The sequence below is a fragment of the Magallana gigas genome, chromosome 3 (genome assembly GCF_963853765.1).
Source record: "Magallana gigas chromosome 3, xbMagGiga1.1, whole genome shotgun sequence".
Taxonomy (NCBI): Eukaryota; Metazoa; Mollusca; class Bivalvia; order Ostreida; family Ostreidae; genus Magallana; species Magallana gigas.
Window position 1 is genome coordinate 58335761 of NC_088855.1, and position 19536 is coordinate 58355296.

The following is a 19536-nucleotide window of genomic DNA, read 5'->3' on the forward strand; positions in this document are numbered from 1 at the left end:
ATTCTGACTTTATTTGCTCCATGTATTGCTATAATGGCCAGATGACGACGACTCTACGAGTCATACAATGCCAGCAGCATCAGCTGTTCAGAAGAAAACACGTGACTGATGGATGGCATCAAAGTCGATCGTTAAAACTTACACATTTGTTTTGAATGCAACGACACGATGAAATCATTACTTGATTTATTTCAAATTTCATTAAAAAATGATTGATTTTTGATATCGTATCAGATATTTATATTAAACAATAGTTTGATTTTAATTATTCCACAACACATGTATAAAAAATATCTGAAACTCTTATATATAAAGAGTCTGATTTTGTATATCATATTTTTAAACAAAGACTTCATCTTTAAATTGAAACTACATGTACCACTCATAACAACTGATTTAATCGATTACAAATGCCATAGATCATTACCTAAACATAATTCTATAAATGTTAAAAATCATGAAATACATAAAGTTTTCACTATCTAACAAGCAAATAAGTATAATATTTTTAAAATATGCGATCTATCAATAGCTACACAATATATTTCCCATCACACATGCAGATCATCTAGATTTACCTGTGGTGAATACCACCCTATGAAAGAATTACAAATTAAAAAAAAATTGAAGGCACTTTTACGGAGAACGGCCACAGTATAGTAAATAGGTTAATTTGTTTACATTATGGAATTCGTATTACCACTAACCTTTTAAGAGATAAAAATGACGCAGAATATACATTGCTATCATTCACAAATTAATTTGTATCTAAGGGGGAAAACAATGAATAATTAGAAGCAATGATTATTGACCGGAAATTGGAAAACATAAACTTTATCAATTTAACAAGAAGCTTTGTATCACAAGATTGACACAGATTATAGACCGTATATTCTCGTTAAATCATAATAGATCCCTCTCATCTGATTCACGCACAAATTATAAAATCACGAAAAACTGGAAGCCCTATACACAGTATGTATTCAAATACCCGGATATGGATTTGGTTGAGATTTTCATTCCTTTGTGTCTTTAGAATTGTCTTTGGTATGACGGAACGCCCTGAAACTTGGTAAGAATGGAATGTAATGAAAGAACTTGTGTCTAAAGAGGAAGTCCGTGACGTAAGGAAGATCGTAGACCCGCTGACGTCGTCTCTTGTCGTCTGCTGTATCAGACGACATCTGTTTCTTCCATTTCAGCATCCCGCGCTCCTCATGGGTACCTGGCAATAAGAATCACTTGGGTTATTGAGCAAAGTCGTGCGCATTTTTACGATTCTAAGATATCCAAGAAAAACGAACAAGATACTTTTGTTTGGTTGGGTATTTGTACAATTTATTTATAAAAATTAAATGCAAAGAAAATTTTCAGGATAAATGCATGTTTACGAAAGTCGATATTCCTTCATAAAAAGTCTCGTTTGCGTTCAGTATTTTGTGAGCTTTTGTTTAAGCTTTTTTGTTTTGTGACAAAATGCCTTGGACGTCAAAATCAAATAAACTGCAAAACCAATTGGTATGACGTCTATTATTCCGAAAGGTTACGCGAATTTCAAAGAACAAGATCAACAAAGAGAATAAAGCATGCCGCTTGTTTCAAATTAATGATAAAAACGTTTAAAGCAGAAAAAATATTAAAAAAAGGAGAATTTCAGGCTCCATATTTTATGCATAATTCATTAAGGCACTGTGGCACTTAAAGTCGGCTGCTTTGTATTGCATCACACATTCTTTAACTCTGTTTGTCTGAAACCTATATATTGATTGACTATTGCATAAATACAAATTCAACGCCACCGGGAAATTATCAAGTATAAAGTTTCGTTTCGTGTGTTCGTTAGACAGATGTGAAGCACGGAATATATTTTCAGTTAATAATGACGGTCGCGCTGAAGTTTTGCAATCCACTTTAACACTTAAACATATTAGCCCTCCATTGTTCCCGAGTTTCTGCGACACCGCCGGACGGCGGATTGTAGATAAATTACAATTAAGCACAACACTGAATTCAAAAAGGAACTTTAAATTCTTTTTACTGTATACGATTTCAACACGTTGCAAAATCCAGTGACCGCGACACTGATAAACCGCCGGGTGGTCAATACTCCGTGCGCTTTGTGATACAAGGCCTGCAGCGCTAATCGAAGAGTGCGGAATGTCCGCCCAACATTGAAGATTCCCGGTGTCATTGCAAATATCCGGAGTATTTCCCGCAGGAAAGCTCGGAATCAGTTACACCATCCGAGTGAAATTGATTGTTAATAAGTTATGGAATAATTAATAAACCGAGATCTGAAAAACTATCTTTATTGAACACCATGTGATACATTTCGATAAGTTAAACTTTCGGGGCTCGGTGGCAAGTAAATTTACTCTACTCGCAGCAATGGGGAAACAGAACAGTAAACTTGAACCTAAGGAGCTGAGTGACCTAAACCTACAGACAAACTTTACCGAGGCGGAACTACAACAATGGTACAAAGGATTCCTCAAGGAGTGTCCGAAGGGAAGCCTCACCATGTCAGAGTTCAAGAAGGTCTATTCGGATTTCTTCCCTCGGGGAGACGCCACCACATTCGCCGAGTATGCCTTTAAGGCGTTTGACATCAATCAAGATGGCACCTTGGATTTTCGGGAATTTATGTGCGCCCTCAGTGTTTCCTCGCGAGGCTCGCTGGAGGAGAAGATTCAGTTCGCCTTCCGCATCTATGATATCGATGGCGACGGGTTCATTACGAAACACGAGATGGTGGAAATCATTGGGGTGAGGCTATGTTTTATCACTTCAACTTGAGAGGAAATTTTTAATGTGTATTGATTTTCATGTGGTATAAATAATGTATGGCTATGAGACTAAGGTGGGATCAAAACTGCATTTCTATATTTTGTTGTTGAATCCGAATCGATACTCATTTACACACATTAAGTTTTTGAATTTCAGGCAATCAACAAAATGGTGGATTCGTCATCGAAGACAAAACACAGTAAGATGACCCCCGAGGAGAGGACCGACGTCATCTTTAAGCGGATGGACAAAAACTCGGATGACAAGTTGTCGCTGGAGGAATTCACTGACGGCGTGAAAGAGGATCGGTCCATCGTCCAATTCCTGCAAGGCGACGCGTGAAAATCCTCGCCATAGGAGACATTAAAGACGGGATTGATTCCGAATAAAAATCTCGACTTGTCATAATATACGATTACCTCTGGTTCCCTGTAGAGGTTGGCGCTCGTTCATATTGCTACATAACCTCCAATAATCAATAGTCATTCTATTCATCAGGATTTTAAACTTCAGTTGAAAATTTTAAAGCGCAAATAAGTGTTTGCTTCTTATAAGTATCCCGTTTTTATTTTGAGTGCATGGATATCAGCTTCAAAAATGTGTTTCGTAAAAATAATCAAATCAATCCATTGTCCACGTCGTCGGTTTTTATTCCTCGAGGACGAAATTTACCCCCGATATATCTGAAGTACAGTTTTGTTTGTAAGCCTTTCAACTGATTTCAATTTTTATTCTAATAAGTGCGCTAGAAAATGTGGTGACTTAACATTGTCAGAAATGAAAACTTAAGAAAAAGCAATTCTGAAGTTGAGGAAATTGTAAATGTGACTCTTGTATATTATTTTTTATGTGATTCGGGTCAGATAAAAACTACCATACAAGCTAACACATGGCGATGAAGGGATTATGTTGCCTATTCAATTAATAAAGTCTGTTTTCAACTCTAATGCTTGGACCACTGGGGAATATCTCCGATTTCTTCTCGAATTAACAAGACTTTTTGCAAAGCAGACATTATTCAAGAATCTTAACACAGTTTGACGAATGCCAAGGAGAGAGAACTTTGCGATATTTCATTCTATAATTTCTAGCACTATGACAAGCTAAGACTAAGACAAAGTCTTTACCATTTAGCATAGATATAATAATAAGCATACCTGTAAACTTTTTATGCAATGAAAATAAGAAATAAGAAAAGGGGCGAGTGTACCAGTTTTTCACATTAATTAAGAGTTTCTTTTTATTTTTTAATGAGTTTTTTAAATTCTATAACAATGTCGTTAATTATAAGAATTTATCAAACAAGCTTAGGTAAAGAGTGGCCTACTCCTGACGATAGTCGGAAAACGGAAATACTGCGCCATCTCGCACCTGCTTTGAATTGGTTTTAGGACGAATAATTAACTCCATGTACAATGTAATGTTTACTACTGTATACCTTACCTGGGACTGTGTTGTCCAGCAGGAACCCGACCACGCCCCCAACAAACATGGAGGTACTCAGTAACACAACAATCACCTGATCCGCCTCTCTGTTACCTGGGGAAAACCAATTATAATGATGTCACACTACGTGTATACACTGTTCTAAATATGGTTAAATCTAATGTAACATAGTTATGTATTCGCCATTGCGAATTAAATGCTTGATACCTGTATTTATGACACCTTTCCTTTTCTCGAGATAACTTGGGATCATAAGCCCTAGTAATAGGGATAATCCTATTATACACAGGTTTCGACCCGATGACAAATTAACGAATTGTAGGCTGGAAAGTCCTACGGAAGTAACCATTCCAAAACTAATGACAACGATTCCACCCAACACCGGCTTGGGCATCATTGTCAACAACGCGCCAAATTTTCCAAATATCCCACAGAGAAGGAAGATAATCCCTGCCGCTTGAAAAACTCTTCTACTTGCAATCTGTTGAGTTGAGATCATTGCATTCAATTATTATATGTTTTGCAATATGTAATAAAATTATTACTATTTCTTAACGTCATTTTATATTTATACCTTGTGCGTAATGTATTTACTATGTTTATTATAATATTTTCACACCTTTGTGAATCCAATGGCGCCGACATTTTGACTGTACGATGTTGTCGCGCCCCCTGATCCTACAGCTCCGGATATAAGGCTGCCAAAACCTTCTATAGCAATGCCCCTGTTCACAGCATGCGCAGGCGGTGGTGATTCGCCGGATATTCTTGCACATGCGTAGTAATCTCCGACGGATTCTATGATGGACGTCAGTGTGGCCGCCATCATTCCCATGTAGCTCGCCGCACTGAGTGTCGGCATCCCCCACTGACCTATTCCAACGACCGAACAAAGACACCGCTATAATCACTATATACACAAATATCCATATTTCTGTCTTTGTCGGTGATAACATTTCAAATCAATTTTGAAGCCTATAGCCCAATATTTACATTTTCTACTGTCTTTGTCAGTGATAACATTACGGATCCTTTTTGAAGCCTAAACCCCGATAATTTCATAAAAGATAAGGGACAAAAAATGGGCGTGTCTTTTAGCATAACCAAAAAAACGATATTGGCTGCGCCGCGTAGTAATACATAATATGTGCTACTTGAAAAAAATACTCACTTTAATTTATGTTTAAAAAGTGTAGAAATTGGAAATATTGTACATAAATATAAGTAATACGGAATCATTCTTTTAATTTTATGAGGTGATAATTTTGGTTGGAGCGTGGTCAAATCTATAATAAAGCCCGTCAGGCTTTATGGATTTGACCAATCCCCGACTAAAATTATCACCTCATAATACTCTTATTCCTTGAATACCGGTACATATCCAACTAGTCCCCGTTACTGATAGTAACTGTGTGTACTTGGGTACTTGGCGTTGTGTAAGACGCGGACGCGTACTGATAATAACTGTGTGTACCTGAGTACTTGGCGTTGTGTAAGACGCGGACGCTTACTGATAATAACTGTGTGTTCCTTGGTACTTGGCGTTCTGTAAGACGCGGACGCTTACTGATAATTATTGTGTGTACCTGGGTACTTGGCGTTGTGTAAGACGCGGACGCTTACTGATAATAACTGTGTGTACCTGGGTACTTGGCGTTGTGTAAGACGCGGACGCTTACTGATAATAACTGTGTGTACCTTGGTACTTGGCGTTCTGTAAGAAGCGGACGCTTACTGATAATTATTGTGTGTATCTGGGTACTTGGCGTTGTGTAAGACGCGGACGCTTACTGATAATAACTGTGTGTACCTGGGTACGGGAAGAAGAACCACTTTGCGTTCTGTAAGACGCGGACGCTGGCGTCCGTTCTGGCGTGGTAGTCCAGGTCTTTGGGGTTGTCAGAGAAGACGTTGGCCGCCGTCAGAATCCCACACACCATCCAGGACAATAGCACCGCTAGGATAACCTGATATATAGGTCTGGTATCGTTAGATGTTAGGATAAAATGTAGGACAATAGCATCGTCAGGATAACCTGACATATAGGTCTGGTAACGTTAGGGGTCAGGATAAAATATAATCGGTATAGACTATACAAGTGCACGAGTTTCCATAGAGTTGTCATTTCTCATTTCATAAACCAAACAAAAAACCACACAATCCATACTATGTTCTGTTAGTTTTACATCATGTTCAATTTAATACCGTAATATGCTCAACTATTGTCATTGTCTATTGTCGTTGGTTTTCAATCAATTTTTGTCAGAATGCAGTGACTTGGTACTGGTCAATCCCGAACGTGTTACACTACATAACTCGGCCATAATAAAATAAATGAACTACGAAAGGCAAAGCGAGATAACTCTTGCATTGGTACCTGCCTTCCGGGAGAACAATAGGACGGGTCACGTGTCTTGATGTACCTAAATTGACAGAGACCAAAACCACTCGAGGAAACTATAGAATTTCACTAACCGGAAGTAGTTTGAATGCTGGGTAGTTGATCCTCACACATCCTTCCTTTCTGCGGTAGACCATCATTGGAATGGTGATGTTACCGAGATAGAGGGAGAATAGAACTACAAGGAACAGGGTCCTACAACAAAAGAAGCCAACTAACTAAACTTCCCTGGCCAAGTGTTTCAAATCAGCCACGACCAGACTAATTAGCTAATCGCAAAGATGTCAACCTTATTCAAGGCCTTGAAGATGAATTCAATGACTATTCAATCTCTGCAACCTTAAGCATCAAAATTCAGAAGTAAAACTGTGCCACTCGTGGGAAAAGTGGATAACAATCATCGCGATAGTCTTTTTACCATCTTTCCGGAGATCAACAGTTCTACATCTAAGGATTTAACTTGTACATTTAGTTGTAATTGTATATATAGGTTTATAATGTAATTTTATAATAAGAGTAAATAGGTTAGGGCGGTCTTACAGCGCCGCTATCCCCCACTGGGTCTCACAGAACTGGATGGACACGTTGATCAGAGACAGCCCCACCAGTGTGATTGTAGGAACGATTGTCATTGGTCCAATAAACCTCAGCAGCCAGCCCAGCAGACCCGTGGCACCAATCAACACTTGGGTTAGAGACGCCAGCATGATTCCACCCTGAATCTAAATAAAAATATATTTACAGTGAAATTGGGCGGTACTGGTGTTGATTCTACTTTCTAGAATATCATTGGCTATAAACAATATATTATAATAAATCTGCTATAATTTAAACTTTCATTATAAGACTTTAACTAAGTGATGATTATTCCAAGTACAAGAAGAAAAGAATCGTGCACAATTGTTCATAAAGTGAAACATTTTTTTGAATTGGATGACAATACATTATTTTAGGATTACTTGCGCTTCAATAGTATTTCTAAACACAACTATGACAAGAGTTTACAAACATTCATGTCACTGTCTTTGAAATAGTAAATTTCTAACGCAAAAATGCATGGAATTTTCAAAGAGATGTAGAATTTCCGTTTAAAATACCAAATACAGAACAAAGGAATGGTAAACATGGTTTAAGGTATCAACCATTTACATTCTCTGCCTTCCCACCGCCTCGCCACCCACACTCACCCTCGCCTTCCCCACTCACCTCTCTGAGTCGTGACTGCCAGACCTCTGTGGGGTCGGAATAAGGTACCGTATTGTTACTGCTGCCATTGGTCGAATTCATGTTTGCTGCCGTAACTAAAATCACAAGTATAAATTTCCAGATAGTGCTTAGATTTACATGGATATAAAACGAACCTTTGTCATAAAAATGTTTAATTTTTGGGTCACAGAGAATGAAAAATTAAAATCCCTTACCTCATATCAAACAGAGTTCAGATTTACAAAGAATTTGGTTGTAAAAGAATAGTGACCACTTCCCTTAAAATTGGGTTTGGAACGGCAATTCTGGTTAACAAATGAACAATTGGAAAAATTAGGGCACAAACCCTTCATATCCGGGCACTTCCACATCGGGAGACTCATGAGGGCGGCAATGGCGGGAATAAACTTGTGGCAGCCTCCCTGGATGATCGGAAGTCTGCAAACAGAGGGTCACGTGACTGGTCAGTACATCATGTATAGTTACCCCCATAGGGAAAACCCGCTCCATACAAGAACCAGAAATGTACTGCGACAAATAACTGTAGGACATTACAGATAAAAGAAATTTGAAGTGAAATTGGTATATCATCTTACACAGTTACATTAACATGAATAACTAACGGGAAATAACATGAAAGTGAAAAAATTTCACGAACAACCGCATTTTCTAAAGACTTTATCTATAGGTATAGTAGGTTAATTACAAAATGTCAAAAAACCGGCGACTATCCCAAAGTCAAGTTATATATCAAGAAATAAAACAGTAAAAAAATTGAAGTGTTAAGGGGTGATCAAATACGTTCGGGGGTGATCATATCCAATAACGCCCTTCGATAGATTTGATCACGCCCAGCCGTATTGGATCACCTCGTGATGTTCAAAGAATGATTCCTTATCCATTGGATTGTGTACTCATTTTACTTCTGCAATATATTTTACTTAAAAAACGGGGAACATGATCATGTTAAAGGTGAAAATTTATATCAGAGACAAGACTAACCCATCTCATTTTATGACTTTGAACATTATAAATGGAGATATAAAATATTCAATTTACCGGCTCGAATCGTGACCATGCTTTTTTAAATAACAAAGCATGGTGAATTGATTGAAATGATTATACATAATTATTATAGTATTAAAACAAAGTGCTGGTATGCAAGGTTTGTGCTATAAAAACAAAGCATTGCGGATGCTGAACTATAGAAAATGATCGATCAAAATTTGCACAATCATCATTTTGACTCGAAATAATTTTTCTTAATAATTTCGTTGATTATTAAGAAAGATATAAACGCTCATAATGATATTATTATGTGACGCGGCCGCGTTACTAATTAATTAGTGTTCAAATTAAGAATAAAGGTGTCTTTAAAAAATCCTTTTAACGTGAGCTGTCTGCACATGTAATGTTACCAGTTATTACATCGCAACAAAGCTAATGCATGGTGCGATTGAAGTGCACTTTAGGCTGTTACAGGGTAGGACAAGACGCATTGTGCTGGTCGATATATGATGTTTGTGTGTTAGTGGGAACAGAGAGAGAGAGAGAGAGAGAGAGAGAGAGAGAGAGAGAGAGAGAGAGAGAGAGAGAGAGAGAGAGAGAGAGAGAGAGAGAGAGAGAATGAATCAAATACCAAAATACATTTTGGTCAAATTTAGGTGGTATTTGAAAATGCATAAAATCACATACATTTTAATTTAATATCATACGTTTACCGCCTGCACCAAAGAAGGGGAAAGGCACGTAAAAACACACGATTTATTTTTGCTTTGATTGATTAAAATCATCTGAAAAGGTAAAATTAATGAAGTTGAAAAAAAAGGTAAAGGTGAGCGAGTGAACAGGGTATCTTAAGAGTGGTTCTAATGTTTTATTTATAAATAAGAGCAGGTGCATTACATCATCAACGATGACATACTTAAATAAAATTACGTTCAAGACTTTAACTGATTCATTCAATGAAAAAAGCTCGGCGACGTAAGTGGTTTTTCTGTAAGTTTTTTAATATCATTTATTTTCTTTTTGGCTTGACTATATTTAGAGGGTAGGGGGTTCCAAATGCTATTTGTCTATAAATGTGTTAATGAAGGAATTAACTTCGTTTGTTTACACTTTAAAAAGTGCATGACAGTGTCCGTTTTTCAGTGGTCGAAGGTTTCAGAATATATTAGACAAAAAATAACGGCATTTAGATTGGACAATATCTGGAGTGGGGTGTGGGGAGAGGGCTGGATGGTTTAGAGAAGTGTGTATCACAGTGTGTGGAGACCCCTATAGCAATCATTTATTTCAAGCGCTCACTGACCACCATAGAAAACAAACCATTTCACGGTCAGCAAACAAACCACTTCACGCTCAGCTACCTGACTCCAATAGTGCACTGTAGGAATGTACACACGCCACACATGAAGAGGAAGGTGGACATGATCTCCGCCGTGACCAGCTCCATGTCCCCCGCGCAGATGTAGCCGCTCACAATGATCGGGATGGAGATGGTGGAACTGATACTCAGCAGCACTTGCTGGAGAAGGAACAGAATTCAAAACAAAACACAAACAATCTAACAAACACATTCTACCGTCTCAGGGTTTTCAAAAACTGAAAGATTAAAAGATTAGGTCTTGCAAAAGTCAATAGATAAGGTTTTTAAGAGTTCGGCATGTTCTGTTTACGTGCACGCTACTTTTTACCTGTAGGCCGTACAGACAGCAGAGGTGTAGGGGGGGACTGTCCTCCACACGGTACTCCAGCTGCCGCGCGATGTCACTGACCTCCGCACCCTGCTCTTTAGACGGGAGGGGGCCCGCGCAGCACGCCACGATGACGTCAGAGTTCTCCCCGCGGGGTGGAGGGACCTTGATTCCATTGTCTATCGACCTGTCGGTGAGAGGAACAGCCAGTTCACTGTCATTCATAATCACTAACACTGTAGGAGAACTTGCAGTGACCTCGTTTTGAGGAAGAGTTGTTTACTTATTGAGATGTTGCCTTAATATGCTTTCCCTGTGACACATGCTCGTAATACACATGTACACGGAGCACTGGTCACATCCAGTTTGACAAACGATAGCTAGTATACAGTTTGACAGACAAAATAAAATAAAACGACCCGTGCAAGTGAATATCTCGATCTTGCACAGTATGTAATCAGGTTACAGTGTGCGCTATATATGCGAGTAGACGGAAGATCTACAGTAGCTAACTAGAATTAAAAGGATTTCTTATCGTTAATATTGCCACGAAGGTGACCGTCATTTCTTTTTATTCATACATATTTGATATTAATTACAAGATTATCAAAAAATACCAAAACAGGTAAAACTACTTACAAGTTTATTCACATTATTCCAGAGAATAGTCACATACTATGTTTAATCCATGTATACTGTGCAAATAAACTACTCTACTCTCTCTAACCTGAAAATCTAGAGCTCATCATTTATATAAATACTACTACGGCTCCAATTGATGATTATCTCAAATCATTAGCTCCAATTTATTAATTAACTAGCTCCATTTCTACATCTATCTCTATAAAATTCTAATCATCTTGTCTGAATTCCAAATTCCAACTTGACCTTGGCTCTCAATTCTACAAACAATAGCTCCCATAGCTCCAATAAATAAAAGCCCATAAAACTTGACCACTCTAGACATTGCTCCATTCTTAATCACCCAAACACAGCTGTCTGTACAGCGCATTCTTAATTCTGTTACTCTATATAAGTCACTATTAACTAATACACTAATATTTACTTCTTATCAGTATATTCCTATTCGAATTATTGGTGCGCCCAGACCGACCTTGTGCGGTTTCACAATTTAACAATACATAAAAAAGGGAAATCAAAAGGCATTTTATGATAAGTTAATTGCATGAATTAGATAGGGTCATTCTGCTCGCAACATCTTCTGGGGTTTCTTTAGCTTCTCTATCGACGAATTAAGGTCTTCCGTTTCCAACGGAATATATATATATATATATATATATATATATATATATATATATATATATATATATATATATATATATATATATATATATATATATATATATATATATGAGAGAGAGAGACAGACAGACAGACAGAGACAGGGAGTTTTGTAAGCAGTTATTAATGTTGATTACTGAATAGCCTTAAGGTAGAAAATGAGACAACAACACACACTCATTATTTTTTTAACAAACAGGATCTAGCCCATTGCAAAATTCTAAAACGTTTGTCAGGTGTAATAATCACAAATAGCAACAAAATTACGTGTTATGCAGATAAACCGGATAAGTACTAAGTACAGCCATATTTCATGTCTAATTTTGATGAATTTGTTGATTAAGCTGACCATGTGTTCACAATTCTGCCGAGAGTTGTTCCCTGGTGACAGAATAACTATGCAACATCATCCAGTCTCCGTGTGACAGTGGGAAGGGAAATGGATTGCAGAAAATAACAGGATATAACTAAACAAATAAAGGTAAGTCTATCATGAAATCAGCAAAAAAAAAACAACACCCCAAAAAACCAAAAAAAAAAAACCTCCCAAAAAACACAACTATGGGACTGTAGTTAATAACATACATGTTGAAGGCATAGGTTAACAAAACGGTGGTTAAATCTAAATTAATATTACTTTATTTTGAAAATGATACAGACATTATCTATATATTTTTTTTTATTAAAATTGAACAATATTTAAACCGGCGTTAAGTTAAATACAAAACGATAACTATCGCACACCATTGATTCATTTTATCATTTTTTAAAAGTGGGAAGGTGGGGGGGGGGGGTTATAAACACAGCCCAGGAGCCGCGCGGATTAATTGTTGATCTGAGAGACTAGGGGAAACTGTAAGGAGAAAACATTGAACTTCTAGTCAAATGTGTCGTTCTTTGTAGTCTGTTCATAGCAGGTAGGACATCTGAAAAATTTTCAAAACCTTTTAATTAATTGCATTTATAATTTATTGCCGTCGCATAGGTTCATGTGTTCTTATCTTTTGGACAATGAGGTCCTCATATAAAGGTCTTGAAGAAAAAGAAACACTCACTAGATACGATCGTAAAATATTCAATCATTTTTATCTAAAAAATGAACAACAATTTTAGATAGGTCTAAGAACAAAAAATGTCGGTATTCTTGAGAACTTTCGAATGAATTCAAGAAAAAGGGACTGTCTCCATCAATTAGGGGCCAAGATACTCGTAATTTTTTTTACATATACTAAAAAACGATCAAGATTTTATAATATATTATAGAAACAAAGTTTTTGATCGTAACAATATCAGTTAGTAAAACTCATTGCCACACCCATTGATGACGTAATTAGGGATCTTAGAGGACTTTAATCTTAAATCTTTATTGTGCTGTATGTGAAAAAGTAAAACTCATTGTTAAGCATTTTAAAGGATAATGACAATCGTATACATTATCTGAAAGGGAGTGGTTGAGGGGGGATTCTAAAAATTCATTGATATTTAATCGTATCGTTTAAAAATTGAACGGAAGACCTACTCGTTACTCGTAACGAGATCGTATCTAGTTCTTCTTCTTCTTTTTTTCTTACGCATTTTTGTGCACGCGAGTTCTCGGGAACGGCTTGACCGATTTTAATGAAACTTTCAGAACAAACACATATTAATCTGAACCTTTTTCTGAAATTTTTTATATTGATGACGTCATTTCCGTTTTAGAGATATTGACGTTTTTTATTTATATTTAGAGGGTCGGCTTGTCCAGTGAAAACAGATATTTGATTCAAATTTTTAGGGTTTGTAGACATATAATCATGAATATGACAGAAGCATTTGCATTGTTCTGTGACAAAAAACACCGAAGCTCGCCTGAGCTTAAATATTGAGATAAAAAGAGTCATGATTTTTTGTGGTTTTCTTTGAATATCTTTTTTCTCAAAAGTCTTTTGTTAAGACTTGTAGAACAAAAAAACTCTAAAAAGTAAAGAGCTTTCATTTGACATCATGGAAAAGGGGCTGGCCCTTTAAATTAAGGGCTGAAAGGGCTCTAAAATATTCTAATAATATCTTTTTACTGTGAAACATTATGTAATACTTTATAGAAGCAATTATGTTGATCGTAATGTTATGTACCTATACATGACAATTGTTTACTCCTTTGTTACGTAATTAGGGATTTTAAGGGGCCAGCAGTCCGAAATTTTGATCTAATATATCTGAAAATGGAGAAAAATTTTGAAAAGCAATGTTAAACAAAAGATGCTCTAAATAATGTCGTTAACAATTTGCAACCATAACTTTTTTTGTTATCCGGCCCCTAAAAGGAGTTATAGGGTCGGTCCCTAAAACGATCTTCTCCAGATATCTCGAGAACGGTACATAATTTCTACATACTTGTTAAACAAAATGTGTTTGAAATGACAAGCGCTTCCTTTTCACACTAACAAAAAGGGGCTGGTCCTTCAAATTAGGGGCCGATAAGGCTCTAAAGTCTTTTAACCATAACTTTTAATTGTGAAATATTTTGTAATACATTACAGAAGCAATGATGTTAATCGAAATGTTATGTACCTATACATGAAAAGCGTTTACTCCTATGTTACTTAAATAGGGATTTTACGGGGCCAGAAGTCCGACATGTTGATCTTCAATATCTCAAAATAAAAAAAAATTGAATAGCAGTATTCAACAATATGTAACCATTTTTTTTTCCTTAAAGGAGTTATTAAGGTCGGCCCCTAAAGTGATCTACTCCAGATATCTCTTGAACGGTACATACTTTCTAAACATTTGTTGAACAAAATGTGTTTAAATTGACAAGAGCTTTCTTTTCACATCAAGAAAAGGGGCTGGCCCTTCAATTAGGGGCCGATAAGGCTCTAAAGTCTTTTAACCATAACTTTTAATTGTGAAATATTTTGTAATACATTACAGGAGCAATGATGTTAATCGAAATGTTATGTACCTATACATGAAAATTGTTTACTCCTATGTTATGTAATAAGGGATTTTAAGGGGTTAAAAGTCCGAACTTACTACCAACGTCCCAAAATTAAAAAAAAATCAATTTTAAGAAGCAATATTGAACAAATTACAATGAAAAAATGTGGTTTACAATCTGCAACCAAAACTTGTTTGTTATCCGTTCCCACGATCTCTTCCAGATAAATCAAGAACGGTAACGAATTTCCAAACTTTTTACGCAAAATGTATTGAAATAAAAAGACCTCTTATTTGATATTAGATAAAATGGGGTTGGTCCCTCAAATTAGGGATCCAACAGGGTGTATAATCCTTCATCCATCGCTCTTTTAAATCACATCTGCATTTCCTGATATGTTTTGTTAATGGATATTAAAGGCAAGGTCATTTCCTCTTCTAAAAATCGGACGGAAGACCTCCTCGTTGTTCGCAACGAGATCGTGTCTAGTTATTATTCTATTTGATAAGATAGATAGATAGATAGATAGATAGATAGATAGATAGATAGATAGATAGATAGATAGATAGATAGATAGATAGATAGATACTGATCACTTAATCATTTGATTAATTGATTAATTACCCGAAAACCATTTATATATAAAAATTAGAAAAAATACGTAAATAATTATTCTTGAGTAGAACGTGTCACATAGGGGACAGTCAGAGGCGTGTTCAACAGAGCGAGCGAGCGCTCGCCAAAATTACCTATACCTGCAACACAAATTTTGGCGAACGCTCGCTCTGTTGAACACGCCTCCTTAGTCCATTTATGTAAAGGTTACCATAGTAACAACAGCTACTCGAAAGTCCGTGCAAGTCCATATAGTTTGTGGTCTCAATGCAGCTTTGATTTCAATAGATCATGAAACAATTCAAATGTCGACAACAAAAGTACAAAGAAGACGTCAATTAACGATGTAATAATAATTTATTGTACAATATAGCTCCTATATAAAGAAATTAATATTTGTCATTTATATTTTAGCTAACAAAGTTTAGAATACGTATATTCTTAAATGGGCACTAGATGGCGTAGGTTTCTGTCTTGTCATGCAAGTATGAATTACAATCGTTTATGATACGAAATATAGAGAGAAAATACTTAATGGATGTAAATATATGCATGCATATGTATTTAAATGGCTTGTCTAGTCAATTCACAAACAGAAAAAAACACTTTAATGTTTTCACAGTATAAGAATCCAAAACAACCTAAATCACATTATTCAGTTTTGTATTAAAATTCAAGTTGAAATACAAGCGCCCTAGAATGCATATATTGAATAAACTATTATTATATCTTTTGATTATCAATTAGGTCGAGTATATGATACAATATAGAAAGTAAGTAAATGTACATTCACATTAGCACAAGTAGCAACAAATAGATTCGGGTGCAATCAATAAATTACAAGTACTCACATAGTGCGGATGTTGTTACTGTTTTGAATCAAATTCTACTGTGACTACTGCCAGATCTATTGAGTAAAAATAGTACACACAGTTTTTAAGCGACAAATTTTACGTGTGTTAATGAATTAATTAACATTTAACAAGTCAGTTTTATCATGTCCACAGGTGATTTTTATTCAGACTCTCATTGCATTCAATCATTCTAAATCTGGATGGAAATGTCCTAATAAAATGAATAATGTCAAGGACAAGCTCCCGAGTGCAGGATTGATATGTATGAATAAATTAAACAATCCAAAGTCCTCGTCACATTTAACAAACACTTCTGCCTTCAAATTGACTTTTAATTCAATATGTGAACTTTTGACCGCAGCTCTCTTCACAGTTATAAGCAACAGTTAATGGTTGTGGATACCGGTGGTGGGAGGGGGGGGGGGGGGCAGTTTCGCCTATAGAGCGCCATTGTTTTGGACGAAAGAGTTAAAATCTTGGTGAACACTCCCCTACCCCCGAATAAACGGTCCTGTACTTCGATGTTCTGTATATTTTTTTTTATAAATAATAATCATGTCGCTCTTTGAAGGGGAACCGAAGGTGTAAAAGCAAAGGTTTCAACGACACTTGCGTTAGGTGTATAATGAGACATCGGTGCAGTAAACAGGAGATTACATCGGTAGGATAAGGGCCCGTTTCACAAAGATTTCCTAAGATGTTTCCTAGGATAGAACTTAAGATATGCCCAAGTTGTAACTTAGGAAGTTCTTAAGATTTGTCATAGCTGTTTCACAAAACTTTCTTTGCGTAACAGTTGACTAAATCTTATTAAGATACATTGTAAGCCACTTTCATATCATATTATTAATTCTAAGGTAATACCGATCGTGTAAATTCTTTTCAATATGACACGAATGTAAACTAAATATAATTGAATATAAAAACTCATTACCTTATTCACCTAAAAACTTCTTAGAAAAAAGGAAAATGTAAAAATAGAGTGGAAATGTGTAGTGTCTTTGTGCATGTACTAAAATTGTGAATATTAGTTTACTTTCACAGATAAGAATTACGTAATAAACCTGTATATTCTTTACAAACGGTATTTTTGGAATTTGAGATAGTATGTATTGATCGTAGTGTCTTTCTTGTTTATTGCTACATAACGTTGTACATATATTTCTTTATCTTAAATATTCTTTGGATATGATCGCATGTATCAATTCATAACATTGGTTACTGGTAGAAATTTTGTTATTCTTTATAAATGATCGAGTGCATTTCATTGTCTAGTTTGGTTCATTATATAACCCGTGTAAACATATACAGATATGCGTAAACCTAAATTAAAAGGTTCGTTGAGATATCTAAATTTTTATGATTTTACTATATCACACTGCATAATTAAAAAAATACAGTAATCACATGTAGTGACAAGTAGCATTTGAAATGGAGAGATGTGAACTTTTAGACTAAGTCTAATGTAATTAGTGTTGTTGTTTTTTTTTGCAATGGTTGGTATATAAATGTGGGGTTTTTTTTTTTACTAAAAGAACACATCGCAAATGAATGTATCTCGGATGAGAGAAGAAACGAGGATACAATGCAACAATTTCTGAATGAAACAGCATTCCCATGAAGGATTTAGCATCGACATTTCTGACCCACTTCCCGGTTACTACTACCCCCCCCCCCCCCACACACACACACACACGCGCGAACAAAAAATAAAATGAACAACCCACCCACCCCGTCAAAGAAAACATCTAAAATTTCTCCCGAAAAAAAAGTTTATTTCGTGGAGGGATAGGACAAATCATCCAGTCATTATATAATTCAGTATTTATTTCTGTTGAAGATATTAGTTATTCTTGCGCATGAATAATTTCATCTGTGCACTAGCTATAACTATACCTGCTATCCATCTGCGCGAGCGAACAGATAATCTAAAAAAATCTTTACCAAAGAAATTAATTTAAGAAATATATGTATGTTTTGATAGTTCTAAAGTAATCAGTTTAGAGGTAAAGTGAAAAAAGGTCTTAATGATACGTGTATTCTGGTATTTTTGTTCAACTTTAATGTGCATATAATTCATTTCAATATAAAACATAAACTGTCGCCATGTTAAGTTTGTTCCTAAGACATCGATTTACCTGTCTTAAAGTTAAGATATAACTTAGGAATTTCATAAGATAAGACTGGAATAGTGAAACGGATAAGTAATGAACTTAGGAAAAAGTTCTTTCCTAAGATATAACTTAGTCCTAAGTAGGCTTTGTGAAACGAGCCCCTCACATTATATCTAAGATGTAGAGTATCGTGGACCCCGAACTTATACACGTAACATGGGATTTATTTTTCGCACATTTAGGGATAATTTGCTGTTGGTGTACTTGCTTTATGAGCGATAGAATGACTTTCATGAACACAAAGTTACTTATGTTAAATTAATTTACCCGTTGACACAAAAAATTACTCTGCATCATTGATATACAGAAAATATACTTACTTTATTTCTCCAATATACCCGTGTCTCCTTGTTTTAGGTTTCACGTTTCACGTTCAAAAACCTAAATAAAGTCTTAACGGCCCAGAAACACGCTTTCGGCGATAATTTGCCCTACAGACTGGGACAGTTTACTTGTCAAATTTGAAAAGTTTGATAAAATCTGGGTTTGTAATATATACACATTGAAAGACTGGATGGAACAGCGAGCGTGTTTACCTGTCGAACATGTTTACCTGTAGAGGTATTACCAGGTGCGTATGTACACTAAATTCTGAGTGGTACAGACCCTGAAAGGTGCTACTACACCAGTTGTACGGTTCGGTTCGGTACGCTTTATGAACGATACGGTTCGTTTAGTCAACGGTACGGTTCACTTCAGGCACGTAGCATCGTTTTTGAAAGTGGGGGGGGGGGGGGGGGAGGAGGACATATCCAAAAAATCTTGACAAGCAAAAAAAAAAAAGGGGGGGGGGGATAAGACTTCCCCAAATTCTTCAAAATCCTAATATCCGTGTGTTTGTGTGTGTGTGTGTGTGTGTGGGGGGGGGGGGGGGGGGGGGCTGACGTAGTATATAACTTCAATTTCAATTCCTTATTTTCATATCAATTTTTTACATCCTCCAAAAAAGTGTGTGGGGGGGGGGGCATTTTTTATATGTAAATTTAAAAAAATTAGTTGCTGCGAGAAAAAGTGGGGGAGGGGGGGCAGCCTCCCTGATGCTACGTGCCTGCACTTCTTGCACGCTATGCTTTTCTAAAATTAGCTGCACGCTTTGAATGGTTTGCGCGTTTTATTAACGAGGTAGGCGTGGCCT

General features: G+C 36.2%; 2 protein-coding genes across 4 annotated transcripts; one reads left to right on the top strand and one right to left on the bottom strand.

Annotated features, from left to right (window-relative positions):
* Positions 1–178: 178 nt before the first annotated feature.
* Positions 179–18925, bottom strand: LOC105336554 (solute carrier family 23 member 2). 3 transcript variants are annotated; one of them, XM_034482525.2, is made up of 13 exons: positions 18722–18925; positions 16225–16280; positions 10537–10723; positions 10210–10367; positions 8187–8278; positions 7841–7935; positions 7175–7356; positions 6709–6829; positions 6044–6200; positions 4853–5106; positions 4441–4714; positions 4231–4326; positions 179–1225 (listed from the first exon to the last, which is right to left on the bottom strand). In XM_034482525.2, coding segments are annotated over exons 2-13 (1827 nt in total). In that variant the 5' UTR covers positions 16227–16280; positions 18722–18925; the 3' UTR covers positions 179–1016. The 3 variants fall into 3 exon arrangements, with proteins under 3 accessions (XP_034338416.2, XP_065936691.1, XP_034338415.2); XM_066080619.1 differs by lacking the exons at positions 16225–16280; positions 18722–18925 and adding an exon at positions 10820–10923; XM_034482524.2 differs by lacking the exons at positions 16225–16280; positions 18722–18925 and having other exon boundaries at positions 10537–10949.
* On the top strand, positions 1790–4788 carry LOC105336512 (neurocalcin homolog). Its single transcript, XM_011440857.4, has 2 exons — positions 1790–2766; positions 2944–4788. The coding sequence occupies exons 1-2, from the start codon at positions 2389–2391 to the stop codon at positions 3127–3129; spliced, it is 564 nt and encodes a 187-aa protein (XP_011439159.2). The 5' UTR covers positions 1790–2388; the 3' UTR covers positions 3130–4788.
* Positions 18926–19536: the final 611 nt, after the last annotated feature.